Genomic DNA, 16730 nt, shown 5'->3' on the forward strand with positions numbered 1-16730 from the left:
TCGGACACAACTGAAGTGACTTAGCAGTAGCAGCAGCATACTGCTACCACGTAGCTCTATTAAGTAAAGCATAAACATTCATGGCAGAGCATACTTGTCAAGAGCATTCCTTATATAAGCTGAATTTATTTTTTGAGTGTCTGTCTTCTAGAGAATTTTGGGATGTGTAAGAATACAGCTGTGTGGCAAAATACACAATTTAAGACTAATTCTTTATACATGAAAAAGTACTGAGTTAAAAAAAAAAACTAAGACTTCCTGACCTGAGAAAAATTAAGATACCATTTGTATTAATCACTATTATCACAATAAAACAATATAACAAATCACCCCAAAGTTCAGAGCCTTACAACAAAAAGATTTGTTCTCGTGCTCAGAGGTTTACAGGTTGACCGTGGGTCTGCTGATGTAGGCTAGGCTCCATTGGGCCGTTGGATATCAAGCTGTGAGTTTTCTGGTCTTGCCTCCAGACTGTGATGTGGGTCAAGCCTGCTCCTCGTATCTCTCATCCTCTCTAAACCAGTGGCTAGAGAGGCATCATCTCGTCATGGCCAGTGGTAGAAGCGCAAGCACTAAGTCCAGTTGTACAACACACTCAAGCTCTTTGCTCCTATCACGGCTGCTGACATTTCATTAGCCGTATCCCTGGATCAAGTCCAACAGGAGTGGAAGGACACTGAGACATACAATCCATTACCAAGGAACTCAAGAACTGAAGCCAGTAGTCCAGTCTGCAAACCACTGAGTTTGAATTGCCTGTGCCCTGCCCATGTCCAGAAACCTTGGGAAAGACAGCAGTGTGCCGGCAGGCAGCACACGTCAGGTTGCTTCCCCAGCAGCAAGAGTGTATTTGTTCTGACTTACCTCCTCTTTCCCTTCCCATCCTTATGCACATTGCACAAAAGGAACTGCAAATATCAGGATAGCAGTTTGTAGCCACGACATTGAAATTTTGCCCTTAAAAAGCTCATCCATATAGAATTAAACATGAACTGCATATTTACACAAATTCACTTTGTTGTCAATGGGAGACCCTACTGCTTGCCACTTACAGAATTAATACTCACAAATGGTAGGAAGGAAATGGGCCTTTAATCAGAAGTCAACAATCTGGGGAGATGGTGGACTCAGCATCCCCCAAAACACACCTCCAAAGGTTCCACTCAGCCATGAAAGGTTTAAAGGAAAGGAGGATAGTAAACTCAGTTAATCACTGAGACAGGGGGTCAGACTCGTCACTGTCCCCCACTGCGTTCAGGCTGTTGACTTCTGTGATCTTCCCCTAGACACTATCTTGTTCACACAGCTTGGTCACACAGTTTGCTCATAAGATTACTGAAAGGGAAGCTAGGGAAGAGATCTGGTCATCTGTTAATTGCTTATTCTTCTTTGATCTACAAGTCAGGCAAGGTGTTGTGTGATTAAAAGGTTTGAACGGCGTGCTTGGGCCAGAAATGAGTAGAGGTGGGGGTGCCTCATTTAAAACTTAGTTACAGTATAGCTTTGCTACAGGGACAAGAAAAGGGGCTTTCTGCTGAGGGCAGTTTGCTTCTAAGAGCTGCTGGCAAGTCCCCACTTGTCAGAACATCATCCTATTTCTGTGGGATTAGAGGGGAAGGTCTGTCTTCTGGAACTTCTTCATGTCAACATAGTGTTCTCGAGTGGAAGACGTCAGCATCTCTTTCCTGACAGTTTTAGTTGCCTGCTCTCGTATATGGGCAGGATAGACTACAATTATATTGATGCCAACAAAGATAGAGACTGTTACGGGCAATCATGTCCATCTCGTTCTCTTGAGGTCAGTCCTTGGAATCATGCTGCCCGTGACTCCGTGCTGCGTGAGACGGAGGGAGAAGCTCCTGTCATGGCTGCAGTCTAGCATCACACAGTTAGATTTTTTTCCCCTCTGGTGGCAGTTATGGTAACTGTAAAGCAACTCAAGAATATGCATCAGATGCTGAGTCTGCAGTGCTGTTGTCCTGATCATGAACTTCTTGGTTCTGTACTTGAGAAAGTGGGAGAGCCCTGTAGGATTCTGCTCGGTTCCAGCTTTACAGCAGGAGTCTCTTATTTTTATTTCTATAAAATTCCTGAAACATCCCTTGCATATAGTATGTGCTCCATGCATATGGGTTGAAAGAATAGAGGGCAGAGTTTTCATACTGGAGAAGCAGAAATAATTCAGCCATCAGAATTTGCACAGGTCACCATGCTTTTAGGCGTGGGGAAGTAGTCTTATGTGACACTCAACATGAATGAGGTAGAAATTTATTATTGGAAATAAATATGGAATCCTAAGGCAATGGCACCCCACTCCAGTACTTTTGCCTGGAAAATCCCATGGACGGAGGAGCCTGGTGGTCTGCGGTCCATGGGGTCGCTAGAGTCGGACACAACTGAGCGACTGCACTTTCACTTTTCACTTTCACACATTGGAGAAGGAAATGGCAACCCACTCCAGTGTTCTTGCCTGGAGAATCCCAGGGACGGGGGAGCCTGGTGGGCTGCCGTCTCTGGGGTGGCACAGAGTCGGACGACTGAAGCGACTTAGCAGCAGCAGCAGCAACAGCAGAGCTATATTAACTAGGAGGATTTAGCTTCCACATGACATCTTTTAGGCTCAGAAAATAGCCTGTCACTTCCCTGTATTTCTTCACATTTATTGTGAGCCTTTTAAATCCCTTCTAATAACCTCGAGTTTACATTCCCCAGTCTACTGCACTTTTTTTATTGTTTATATGCTTCCTGTGAAGATAGCTAGACAGACAAGCCCACCAAAAGGAAAGCCTGTCCTTATCCAATACTTATGGGTAACAGTGTAATGGGATTTTTTTCTTTCCTACCAGAGGAAGCCCACTGTTTCACTCAGAACTCACCCATTGGAGGCATTTTAAATGGATGGGATGTTAGAAGCCAGGCAAACTGTCCTTCTGAAAGTGAAATGAATGCTAGTCTAATTGCCAGAGAATATATCAGTTGGGCTTGGAAAGCAAGACTTCTACACCGGCTCCCCCTGCTGGCTCTGAGGATGCACTGTCTTTGGAAACTGATGAAAGCAATATACCTAATCCCTTTCTTTTGAGGGCAAGGTATTCAAATGCCAAATGTAGCATTCCTCTAGAAGGCGTTTACTCCGTGATAAACATACCAAGTGTTTCTTGAATTTGCTTCCAAAGGGCAAAAGTCCTGCAACCCAGAGCACCCCACAGCCAAGACTCTGTTCTCCAAGAGGAAAACAGAACACGCCACTTGGGCAATTTCATTAGGGAGTGGGACCACCGCGGACCCGGGGATTCAGGGTAAAAACCCAGTAGCTGTAGGTGAGATAAAGAGCCAGACTGTTTCTTACGGTTATAAAGTTGGTCGTGGGGGCTCTGAGTTTCCTTTTCATGTGTTTAGGACCGCTGGAACCTTCCTGTGACTTAAATGTTGTTTCTCTTTCCCTTCTCTCTTTCTCTCTCCACAAGAAAGCTTTTTACCCCCACTCCATGAGAGATGCGGTGACCAGATTAATTTTAAAAACAGTCGGTCACTGAAGACTTCAAGCCTGTTGTAAAATCTGTGTTAAAATGTCTGGCTGTCAGGAGAGACAGGAAAGCTGGTAGATTTTTCCTGCTTGAGTCTGAGTCCATGTGGTGGGAGGAAGGCAAGACACTGACCCATGGGACACTGACCTATGGTTTTGACACGTGCTCCTGTACCAACTGGACCTTGTGAACAGGAGCAGGAACATCAAGGATTACTGTTGCTTTCCTGCAGCACCTCCCTGGAGAACCAAAACAGAGAGACATCAGAAATGTCCTTGTAAATATGCCACGGAGAACCTTGGGTTTGGGGAACTGCAGAGCCACCCCTACCGAGGTTACATTATAACCCTGTGACAAATGGCACAGTGCTGGGCAGAGGGAATTTGTTGTGGTTCAGTCGCTAAGTCATGTCCAACTCTTTGCGACCCCGTGGACTGCAGCACGCCAGACTTCCCTGTCCTTCACAGTCTCCCTGAATTTGCTCAAACTCACATCCATTGAGTCAGTGACACCATCCAATCAGCTCATCCTCTGTCATCCCCTTCTGCTCCTGCCTTCAGTCTTTCCCAGCATCAGGGTCTTTTCTCATGAGTTGGCTCTTCACATCAGGTGGCCAAAGTATTGGCGCTTCAGCTTCAGCATCAGCCCTTCCAGTGAATATTCAGGATTGACTTCTTTTAGGATTGACTGGTTTGATCTCCTTGCAGTGCAAGGGACTCTCAAGAGTCTTCTCCAATACCACAGTTGAAAAGCATCAATTCTTCAGTGTTCAGCATCCATACTTGACTAGTGGAAAAACCATAGCTTTGACTATATGGACCTTTGTCAGCAAAGTAATGTCTCTGCTTTTTAATACGCTGTCTAGGTTTGTCATATTGGAGAAGGAAATGGCAACCCACTCCAGTGTTCTTGCCTGGAGAATCCCAGGGACGGAGGACCCTGGTGGGCTGCCGTCTATGGGGTCGCACAGAGTCGGACACGACTGAAGCGACTTAGCAGCAGCAAAGCAGCAGGTTTGTCATAGCTGTTCTTCCAAGGAGCAAGCAAGGGAATTATACACACACTTTATTTATTTAGCTGTGTGGGTCTTAGTTGCAGCGTGCAGGAGTCTCATTGCATCACATGGGATCTTTCCTTGCGGCCCATGGACTCTAGTTATGGCGCATGGGCTCTGGAGCGCAGGCTCAATAGTTGAGGCAAGCGGGCTTAGCTGCTCTGTGGCATGTTGGATCTTAGTTCCCTGACCAGGGATCGAACCCATGACCCCTGCATTGCAAAGAAGTGGTCCATTCCTAACCACTGGACCACTGGGGAAGTCCCCATACTTATACGTTTATCCATAGACTGCATCTCTTCCCCTTGTCAGTGTTGCTCTTATTTATTTATTTATTTGCTTTTGTCACTCTGTTTTAAACTTTTTCTTCCATTCAGGTCAATTCCAGATGTTTTTGCATTTTCCACCCTCCTCAATAGGTTCTTTTGCAGAGCTGCTTGGTGAAAGGTTCCCTCAGTGCCGCCGAGGCTCTTATTTCAGCTCCACGAGTTGTATCCTCCTCTGGAAGGATGCCCATCCTCTTGCCTCTGGATTAAGTGTTGGTAGTTGTAACAGATGGTGGGTCAAAGCACTCAAGTACAACTCGTTAAGTGGTCTAAGCCTGGCTGGGGGTCAGGAATTTTTAAAGGACTCAGTAGGGTGAGCCTTCTGTTCCCTGTGATCTTGGCTGAGGTCATCAATTGGATGTGTTCAGCTGGCAGCAGGGCCAGGTAGGGAGGTGGGAGATGGCTTCATCCACATGTCTGGCCCCTCTGTGCCGCTCTCTCCCTGTCCCCCTCTCCCCTCTGGGGGCTCACCTGAGTGTCTTTAAGCAAGGTGACTGGCTTCCCAGAGGCAGAAGGGGAAAGCTGCCAGTTCTCTTAGGCTTTGGCTTGAGGGGCCCAGAGAATCATATACACATTTCACTGGTCTAAACAAGTCATAGAACGAGTCTGAATTTAAGGAGTAAAGAAGTAGATTCCACCTCTTGAGCAACAGGGAGCTTTGGCCATCTTTAACCCGTGTGTGCAGAAAACTTCTGCTTCTCTGCTTTCTGTACTTTAACTGTGTGTCTTATATTTTATTCCTTTGTCTTTATAGAAATTCATCATTTAAAAAAATTGTTAAACATATTTGGAAACCCTCCCAGCAATGAGTTCTAAAATGATGCCTTTATTTGCCTTTGAAAAGTTTGCTTTTTTCTACACATAAATCCACAGAGATATATTATATACATTTTAAGCCAAAGGGAAATTTTTAGCTAGTTTCCAATATATAGCCACCATTATACCTGCCCAGTTATTTATTTTTCAAGGAGTTATGTATTCCAGCATAAACTTGACCAGCATAATCTGTTCAAGACAGAATATTTTGTAGCATAGAAATGTTAGACTGTCATGTGTAAAATGTAAGTAAATGTCTAAGAAATTAATGGTGTGGGATGGGGGGTGCAGAAGGGAGTTCCAAGAGGGAGGGGATATTCATATATGTATGACTGATTCACTTTGTTGTACAGCAGAAGCACAACATTGTAAAGCAGCTATACCCCAGTAAAAATTTTAAGTAAAACCTGTAAAAAAAATTAAGTAAAAATAGGTAGGTTTTTTGCAACATAAATCAAACAGGAAAATAAAGTGCGTAGGAACATAATCAGCCAATGCTCCTTACACGGTGCATATTGCTTGAGTCAAGGGAGAAAAGCAAATTGAAATGAAAATCTGTTTGGCACTTTGGGAAGTGCTGTATGAGAGGAGAGATGTGACTAGAACTGCTGAGTGAATTTTGTTTACCGCAGTTCAGCTTTCCGCCAAGCAAATCATGCGAGAAGGGCCGAGGATAAATGCACCTATTTATGTAGGTAATTTTTCTGTTTCACACCTCTGATTCATCTCTCTGCCTCGCTTTATGGCGAGTCATGCTACATTGGTTACAATTAATTTCACCGCTGCATATTAGCCATAAAGAGAGATTTCATAAATTGACTTGATGTATATTTTCTTTTCCCCCTCTGTGGTTTTCGTAAAAGATGAGAACGGTCCAGAGGAAAAGCCGAGTGCAGAAGAAACAGAAGAGCAGAGCCAAGAAGCAGGTGGGCTCAGATTTCTTTTGAAGCGTCTCCTCGGCCTCGTCCCCAGAGGTGAACAATAGCTCGACTTAGTGCTGTTTTCAGTGTTCATGCCGTTTCATCGGGTTAACCTCAGTGTCCATTGTGGTCTCCCTCAGGCAGTCACCAGCCCTGTTAACGACGAGCGGCAGGGTCTTTAGTCAGAGGAGTGCCCTCTCGGGCGTCAGTCACGAGCTCCTCTTTGCTCCTGTGTGATAGCAGCTTGCTCAGTGATGTTCTGCATGGGACCGGCAGAGGCTGGAAGGACCACGTCAGAGCTGGGCTGACTAGGGCAGGTCAGAATCAGCAGATTCAGTCTGAGGGGAAAAACGAAATGAAAAACATTCAAAGGACAGGCATCAGAGGCTTTCCTTCCACCACACGTGGAGGGGCCCACACTGGTTTGCATTCAGTTTTGAAGAGCTGTGCTTCTGTTCATTTTTCTGTGTGTTGTGGATGATGCTGTGATGCGGCCTTGACTACCCCACACCCAGAGCTCCGTGAGATCCAAAGAACAGATGTGCCAATGAAATGCTTAGAGATCTTCTGCTGTAGATTGTAAATTGAACATTTTTAAAACTCAAGAAAAGATGGTCATCACCTTAGGTTTTTCTTTTCTTCCCCCCAATTTTTATACTCAGGCACACACGCCTTTGAAAGAACGATTCACACACATGTTATGCAGTTGTCAACATAACCACCCGAATAAAAACTTCCTCCTTCTACTTTTCCAAGTCATTCTTCTGGTTCTAATGAGCCCAACAAGTGGGGCATCTTTAAAATGGGGAGCTCTGCTCATGTGCCAGCCACACTCTGAGCCATACACTGGGCTCTTGGGAATAAACCAGGCGCTGTGATAGGTTTGTCACTGAGAAGTTCCTCCGTTAAACTTGGAACTTTTGCTGGAGAACCGAAAGCCTTTATTGTTAAACTGGAAGATGGAATCCAAGACGGCCAGTCAGAGGAGGCACTGAAGCAGGGCGGCAGGGACCTTGTGTACCTGCTGCTTGCTCAGCCGGCGCCCCTTGCTTAAATGCAGTCCTTGAGGTGGAATGGATTTCTGATATAGAAAAATGTTGTTATCCGCACCACTGTTGCCCCCAGCGCCCGGTCACCACATCGTTATGTTCCGTGGAAGATGAGGCTTCTGTGAAAAGCTGTCACTTTTTTCACTGTTTGGGGCTGATGAGTATTAGTCAACCAGCTGCTGACAGCTGAGGCCATCCTCTGAATGTTGTGGCTTTACAGGTTTTATTCACTCATTGCGTGTTGTGTATTCGTATGTGTTTGTTTGTGTGCTCAGTCATGTCTGATTCTTTGCGACCCCAGTTGCTCTCTGTCCCGAACTGTCTTTATCAACATAAATTTCTCCCACCCCATTCATATACATACACACATACACACGTGTGTATACACACACACAGGCACACACATGTATACATGCACGCACATCTGCCTGCATTTTATTTATGCATCTCTTTTTCCCTTAATCAGTTGAGAACAGGCAGTTTCTTTATGGATTTGGGACCATCTTGCATGTTAGCAAAGAGTCGTAGAACATAAGCCTTCTTTTCTACCTCTCAGATGGACATCACCAGCAAATGTGGCTGCCTCTCAGTGTAGATAAGATTCCCAAACACACCTCTTCTTATTCTTCTAAGCAGGCCTTCCCGCTGGTTCAGAGCCCAGTGGCAGAATTCGTCTCAGATCCTGGCCACTGTCCGCATACATGGCTGTAACTGCTCTACCTCCCTAGTCCTGGTGCAGAGAAGTCAGAGGTGCAATGGTGGTCACTAAAATGCTTTTGACCTGCTGTTATTCTTCCAAAATAAAAATATCTTCCTTTCATTCATTAGAAATTCCGGCTTCAGTTCTAACTGCACAGCTCTGCACGCCTCTTCCATATCATGCAAAAAGCACAGTCTTCAGCCAGCATCATCCAGCGGTTCTGACTGCTGTCATGATCAAATCAAAGTGGTAGATCCTATTCCTCAAACAGCCACTCAACAAATACCTATCCAGCGCTCACTGTGGCCCAGGCACTGCTCTGGGCCCTGAAATAGGGCAGTGAACTATAAAGACAGTATCTTTTCTTTATTGAAATTTATACTCGGGTGGCAGTGATCCAAAAGGAAATAATAAGAAAAGCATGGTAGTGATAAGTGCCTCGTGGAGAAATGAGGTAATGCAGAAGGAATCCTGAGAAGACAGCTTTCCATTGGCTGGACTCAGGGAGGACTCCCTGACAACAGTAATTAAAGTCAAAATCTCAGGGATAAAATGGCCAGAGAACGTTCCAGATGGAGGGACCAGAGAATGCAGATGTTCAGGCAAATTTTAACATATCAGAGAAGGACGTTCAGAGTGACTGGAGCCTGATGGATGAGAGAGAACAGGGGTGGGATTTGGGAAAACACCCTAGGACCAGGTTATATCTGATGTAATCAGTAAGAACTGATTCTGTTAGAACTACAAGGGGAAGCCAATGGAAGGCTTTTGGTAGTGAGGGAGCATAGTCAGTTTTAACTAGCTCACTCTTGCCTGTGAATGAAAATGAGTCAAAAGAGCCAGAGTGAGACCAGTTGAAAGATGGTAGCAGGAAAGTAGTGATGGGCGGTTCCTGGAAATGCAGACAAAATGGACTGACTGCTGTGTTTTCATCCCAGAGGCAGAGGTGGCAGGAGGTACTGATGGCTTAGATACAGGGCATGGGGACCCAGGCTACATCCTAGGCTTTTAGCATCAGTAACTATGTGGATGATGGTGCCACTGACTAGTGTATGAAAGACTGGCCACAGGGCCCAGTTTTTGTTAATAGAGTGGATAGTTCAGATTTGGCCATGGTAAATCCAGGAGGACTCTCAGCCACATGGGATGTCAAGAAGCCAGTTAGATACATGAGTCTGGATGTCTAGGGAGAGACGTGGGCCAGAAATACAGGCGTGGGTGTCGCTGGTATAAAATTGCTACTTACAGCCACATGACTCGGCGAGATTCACTGGAGAGAACATGTAAATAAGGAGAAGAGTCGGGCCTGGGATAGACACCATGGCATCTAGATATGTGGCAACAAGAGAAAAGGAACCGCTGCAGCAGGACAGTATTTCAGAAAGAACGGAGTAGACTCTGAGATGCTACTGAGAAGTCAAGGAAGGTAAGAAAGGAAAAAATGACCCTTGGATTTGGCAGTGAGGTCACTGACACCTTTAAGAAGAGAATACTCCAAGGAGGATGGAAGCCAATTGGAGTGCGTTACAGGAAGACTATGAGAGGAGGAAGTCTGCTATCTCCGGTTGCCTTGAAGGGAAGCAGAGAACTGGGATGATGTGACACTGAAGGAGAGTTGATTATGTTAGTCTGTTCTTTTGTTTTTCATAGGAGTTTGTCACCTAACCAAAGAAAGTGATTCATCTCCCATTATCTCCCTACTAAAAATTTTTATTCTCTGTTCTGGTAGAAATGTGACCTGAAAGTGATAGTCATGTACATTACAGACAAAGGATATGCTGAAAAAAATATCTGGTTAGCCTTTATTTTGTTGAAAGTATACATATTTGTTAATTACTCACAGAATAATATTAATACTATGTCAAAGATTCAGTTTAATAAGTGTATCTGTAAAGTTTTAAAGGCATTACCAAGGTAGCCACTTTTTTACTTTGTGTGGAAAAATCAATCTTCTTTTGAGATATTCAACACGTTATTATAAAGTAGATTTTTGTTAGATTCTTTTGCTCAGCTGTGAGTTTCCCTGGTGGCTCAAACAGTAAAGAATCTAACTGCAATGCAGAAGACCTGAGTTGGATCCCGAGGTTGGGAAGATCCCCTGGAGAAGGGAATGGCTACCCACTCCAGAGGACTTCGTATGTGGCGTTAGTGGTAAAGAACCCGCCTGCCAATGCAGAAGACATAAGAGACACGAGTTCAATCCCTGGGTTGGAAAGATCCCCTGGAGGAGGAAATGGCAACCCACTCCAGTATTCTAACTTGGAGAATCCCATGAGCAGAGCAGCCTGTTGGGCTACAGTCCACAGGGTTGCAAAGAGTCAGACATGACTGAGCAACTAACACATGTTTGCCCAGCTGTAGGTGAATATAAATGTCCTGAGCGTGCATGTGTGTGTGTGTGTGTTGTCATGCGTTTTTGAGTTATCTTTAGTTGTATAACCTCGTTACTGCGTGAAAAAATGTATACATTCCTTTTCCATTTGTCAAGTAGTAACCATTCCAAATGATTCTGGTAATCCTTCGCATCTTAAATTTACTATTTTAGTGTTAGTAAGTTAGTTACTATTCTGCAGGCCAAGTGGAGTGAGTCCATGGAGTGCTGAAGTCCTAAATAGAAAGACCAGCTCTGATGAGGTTCATTGCTGCTGTGCTTGGGGGGGAGGGGGCGGCGCAGGACAGGGACCTCCAGGTTCCTTAGTCCCCACCCTGTGCTCGACTGACATGAAATCACCAAGCAGCTTTTGGTGCTTTGTGACAAACGCTCGCCTTCTCCCGGGCCTCTGCACCCACACCCGTCAGACGCGCCCCCTGCAGCCTGACAGCATGGTGTAAAGGGATGAGGCGCGGTGCTAAGGAAACCCAGACTTTAAACACACGCACAGAAAAGCACTTTGTAGAAACTTGCAACCCTTTACTAAGAAAACTAGCCTACCATTGTTCTAGAGGCAAGGGAAGAAACAAAAGACCAAAGCCTAACAGTCCCAGTCTTCTTCACCGAAACACACTTTAGTTCACTGGGCTCAGTCTTTTTTTTTTTTTGGCTTTGTTGATTTTTGCTATGGTCTCTTTTGTTTCTTTTGCATTTATTTCTGCTCTAATTTTTAAGATTTCTTTCCTTCTACTAACCCTGGGGTTCTTCATTTCTTCCTTTTCTAGTTGCTTTAGGTGTAGAGTTAGGTTATTTATTTGACTTTTTTCTTGTTTCTTGAGGTGTGCCTGTATTGCTATGAACTTTCCCCTTAGGACTGCTTTTACTGTGTCCCACAGGTTTTGGGTTGTTGTGTTTTCATTTTCATTCGTTTCTATGCAAATTTTGATTTCTTTTTTGATTTCTTCTGTGATTTGTTGGTTATTCAGCAGGGTGTTGTTCATCCTCCATATGTTGGAATTTTTAATAGTTTTTCTCCTGTAATTGAGATCTAATCTTACTGCATTGTGGTCAGTGGGCTCAGTCTTAACTAAGGGTTCTTGTTCCATTAGTCATAGAGGAGGGTCACAGACCCCAGCCCCTCCAAAGAGCATTCAGTGTCTGAGAGCATGAAACGGGCTCCTATGTCCTTCGGTGGAGTGGGAGGTTAAGGTGGGTAGGGCAGCACTAACCTCACAGTACGGACTCTGAGACAGTGTCTCTTTCTGCCTTACAGATGGCACCAGCACTGCTTCGGCGCCAAGCCCTTCTTCAGAGGAAGCAGTTGAAGTCTGTAAAGATGAAGGTATGAGACCACTTACTCATACTCATCTAAAAATCTGTGCAAACTCTTAGAAAACCATCTGGATTTTGTTTGTTTGGGGAAAATGAAATAGTGAGCAAATCCATCCAATCCTCTTTAAGCATGACTATTTCCAACACAAATATCCAACCTGCTCTATTTTATTCCATATCTACCCTTTTCAGAATTTGTATATCCATTTGTTCCTCTAACAGTAACTGTTCATGAAACAACAGGATGATTGGAAAAATTATGTTTAAAGAAGATGTTTATTCGAAACAACAGAAGGAAGCTGTTTACAGCTACTTGTCAGGAATGGGTTCATTTGAGAATCACCTACCAGAGAACACCATTATCTAGACAGAATAAAAAAGAAATGTTTGAAAGGCATCCTTGAAAATAAATCTTTGACAAGAGCATCATTTCTCATTTTATGGACAGTTACCATGAGAAAATGTTGCTGACCCAAGTATCTTTAAAAGAAGAAAAAAGGAAAAGAAAAATTTATGTAGGTTCTAAGAGAAAATTTGAGGGAGAAATTGCAGGGACATTCATGTGCAGATAACACAGTTTTTAAACAGATAACACAGTACTACCTAAAGGAAAATGAAATTGTCATTTCTCCCCCCTGTGATTAATTGTCCCCACACACAAAAAGTACTATTTTAAATCTGTAATTGACAACTACTAAAAGCTCTCTGAATGGTAGATGAGATTGTTGTACAAACGGGCGTCTGCTAAACCATATGACCTCCTTGGAACTTTTAAATTAATATGCTGAATGCGTTTCTTCAGTTTGGAGTGATAAGAAAATGTATCTGCGTGTAAGATTGATATTAGTTAGTCCTGGAATCGGAGAAGGCAATGGCACCCCACTCCAGTACTGTTGCCCGGAAAATCCCATGGACGGAGGAGCCTGGTAGGCTGCAGTCCATGGGGTTGCTAAGAGTTAGACACGACTGAGTGACTTCACTTTCACTTTCCACTTTCATGCATTGCAGAAGGAAATGGCAACCCACTCCAGTGTTCTTGCCTGGAGAATCCCATGGACGGAGAAGCCTGGTAGGCTGCAGTCCATGGGGTCACACAGAGTCAGACACGACTGAAGCAACTTGGCAGGCAGTCCTGGAATCAATGTTTAGAAAATCAAAGTTGTCTTAAAAATAACACCCAACTGTTTACATGATTCATTTCATCTCTTGTTGCCTGTAAACGGTTTTTATTAGTGAGACATCCTGTGTAGGAAGGGTAGTTGCTAAGACTGTGAGCTCTGGGGCCAGATGCTTGAGGCCTAGATCCTGTCTCTGGCACTAGAAACGTATGTAGCCTTTCATGAGGAACTCTAGTACTTAGCAAGGAATTAACATGTCATCACAGGCAGTTAACTTCTCTGTGGTTCAGTTTTCTCCTCCATAGAATGGAGAATTACCTCCCAGAATACAGCAATACATGCCCATTGTGCAAACTGTTCCCCTGGTGCCTACGCAGAGTGGGTTCCCCAGGAGACTAGGGAGCTAACCTTTATTAGGGAGGGCTCTTGGAATCAACACTCATGAAAGGAAAGCATGCAAAACTGGATAAAGAAATTGAACTGCAAGGCGTTCTCAACCGAAGCCGCAGCCAGGCTGAAGATGGCGTGACGGTTCTGAGACGTCCAGCTGGGGTGTGGGAGTCTGGCTCTTAAAAGCTCCCACTGAGGAGTCACCTGTCACTGGCTGCCAGGGGAAGGGGCTGTGGTCTTGGATGAAGCCTCTCTCTTCTGTTCAGATGATCCTAGAAGCTTGAGAAGGGATGAGGGCCGCCTATGACTAGAAGAGGAAGCTCTTCCTTCCCGAAGGGGGATCCTGTGGACCAAGACAGCACCCACTGTTCTGTTGCTTTTGCTGGTCTTTTTTCTTGTTCCTTGTCTTTTCTCTTTTTTTAATGACTCCCTTGGCATCTCCCTTTATACTATTCAAATATGTGTTTTTTGCTTGTTGTTTTATGTTTGTTTTTTGGGTTTTTTGTGCTCGGCTTTCTTTACACCACGTGGGCTTCTTCTATCTGTTGTGTGTGTGGGGCTTCTCTGGCTTAGTCGCTCTGCGGCATGTGGGGTCTTAGTTCCCCAACTGGGAATCGAGCCCCATCCTCTGTATCTCCCTGTGTCTCCTACATCTCCCACATTGGCAAGCAGATTCTTTACTACCGAGCCACCTGAAAAGCCCTCCCAATCATTCAGCCTGTGATAAAAAAAATTTTTAATGTCTTGAAGTAGAATAGGAGAGTTTTAGGAAACAAGAGAAATAGTCTAATTTAAGTGCTTCAAACTGAGATACTTCCTGTGGAGTTGTTTGGTTTGGAGATGTCACACCTTTACAGAAACACACCGTGATGTTTCTTCATGCTTTTAGGATCTCACACCATTAATTGCTCATGCCAGGATCAGTTTCTCAGAACACTTTTACATGTTTCTTTTTTTACACGAAACTTTTAATGGTGGTAACTCCAGTGAGTTCTGAAATGTATCACAAATGCCAGTTCCTAATAAGACCGAATGTGAAGTTTGGGGGATTCTTTTACTGAAATTGTTAATATCCATTAACCCCTATATCTAAGGAAAAGAATTTTGAAGTGCACATTTACATGTGATCCAGTTTCCATTAAAATTAGAATATACAGGTTATGATTTTTACCTTTTTTCTGAAATAGCAGGTATTTATGGAAGACCACTATTTTAACTGATTATCATTCCAATGCTTAGACTAAGCGTCTATTGCTTATAGAACTGCAAGTGTTGGAAATATTACATAGTTTAGCTTGATTGATAGAGACATGGCTTAGAATGAAAAAAAAGAAATGAATTTGCCATTGAGATCCTCCAAGATTGAGGTCGTGATGAGGTTAAAAGGCATTCATATGTGTTGAGAATTCATTTCAAATACTCACCGTCATGTTACATGCAGAAATATATCTCCTTGGTGATTTCTGGGCTATTTATGATCTCTGCAGCTATAACACTGCTTATAAAAATGCTTATTACACTCTCCAGTTTAAGTGCCGAGCATTTTGCTGACCATAGGTTCTCAAGGAGCCCCTGCTCTTGTCTTTGTTTCTAGGCTTTGCTTCTAACCCAGCATCTTCTTCTTAGGTCTTGGAATTACCAATATTATGGACTGGCCTTTTTTTTTAGTATCCTTTCCAATATAATTCTCAGAAATTTTGAGCCTCGTCAGTTATTTTTAGCTTGGCTTATTGGTTGGCTGGCTTTATATTTGTTATAATTTTGGCTCCCACAGGAACCTCAATGTCTTAGAGTGCAAGGACTAAAAATAAACAAAAAACTGAGCAGGCTAATGTCACTTGGTTTGGAAGATGCCGGGGACCAGCCCCGGCTGATCCAGGGAATTCGAAGCGGGGACGGCGTCGGCGAAGATCAGGAAACAATTGCTTAATTAAACGTTAATTAAGGATATAAAGAGTAATAGAATGAGGATAGCTCAGTAGGAAAATTCAGTGGAGAAAAGAGGCTGAAATAAGGATAGCTCAGTGAGGAAATTCAGTGTAGAAAAGAGGCTGAATAATTCAGCCAGAAGGTAAGAGAAAGAACGACATGGTGAGACCAAGTTTCGGTGAACAAGGCCCGCACTTTATTTTCCAAAGTAGTTTTTATACCTTAAGTTATGCATAGAGGATAATGGGGGAAGGGGTAGAGTCCTGCAGTAAGCCAGGCTTTCTTCCTGCAAACTTATCATATGCAAAAGTTTAGGTGATTTGCATCATCTTCTGGCCCGGAGGCCTTTTTCTCTAAAGGTGATTATTCTCAAGTCAGGCGCCAGCCTCCAAAAAGCATTAGATAAAGTTGCATTCCTACAGAGCAAAGGTGTGGTGGGCTATAACAAGAAAAAGAATTAACTCAAGGGTCCCAGGTTACAAACATTAAAGCTACTATTTACACCAATTATATTAATCAATACACTGCCAGGGACACAGCAGGTAAGGGATATGGAGACTTAGCAGCAAACATTGGCCCAACAAGTGAAAATCCCTTCACCAATACAATTTCTAATCAATCTTTTGACTGCTCAAAGGAATCTGTATTTAGACAGTTTAGAACATCTCATGCCTCTCACAGTTTGGAGGCTCTGAGCAATCACATGTGGCCGGAAAAACCTATTCAGGCAGGCTAGAGGACTTCCAAGGGAGTTTGTAGGTTGAAACACTGTCACACCCAGGAATTATTAACTGGAGCTATAAGCTAACTCTTTTTTCAGAGAGGTAGTGGGGGACAGCCCCCCATAAAGTCAGAAGTGTAGGTGAAAGCACAAAGCAGAAAGTAGGCAGACTCTGGTTTTGGGGGTAGATTGCTCGAGAATTTCCAGGGAGACTCCTGAGGCTTGATCCCGCCTTTGCGTATGCCAAGCCTCCTTCCTCATGACCTTTGCCAGAGGCGGAGCTCGCTCCCCGCATCTCCCCCTTTTTTATTTCTTAAAACAGCCAGAGGCAGCTCAGTCTCGAGCTTTTGAATGCTCTGCCGAAGAATCCTGACAATACAAGGAAGAATGATTATGAGAAGCAAAATTAGAACTAAAGATATTAGACAGAATGTTTTTTCCAGAAGTAAAGTTAGAGAAGGTGTGAAATAAGTCATT

The 16730-nt window shown here is 43.8% G+C and overlaps 1 protein-coding gene across 3 annotated transcripts in view; it reads left to right on the top strand.

Annotated features, from left to right (window-relative positions):
• MACROD2 (mono-ADP ribosylhydrolase 2) overlaps nucleotides 1–16730 on the top strand; it is a 2330645-nt gene that overhangs the window by 2170045 nt on the left and 143870 nt on the right. For 2 of the 3 annotated variants that reach the window (XR_009496772.1, XM_025000233.2), the window contains exons 12-13: nucleotides 6587–6697; nucleotides 12037–12105. Coding sequence is in view for 2 of the 3 variants with exons in the window: in XM_025000233.2 (XP_024856001.1) it covers nucleotides 6587–6697; nucleotides 12037–12105 (180 nt within the window). In the remaining variant the exon portion in view is untranslated. 3 annotated transcript variants of the gene reach the window in all.

This window comes from Bos taurus, chromosome 13 (genome assembly GCF_002263795.3).
Source record: "Bos taurus isolate L1 Dominette 01449 registration number 42190680 breed Hereford chromosome 13, ARS-UCD2.0, whole genome shotgun sequence".
In the NCBI taxonomy this organism is placed as follows: domain Eukaryota; kingdom Metazoa; phylum Chordata; class Mammalia; order Artiodactyla; family Bovidae; genus Bos; species Bos taurus.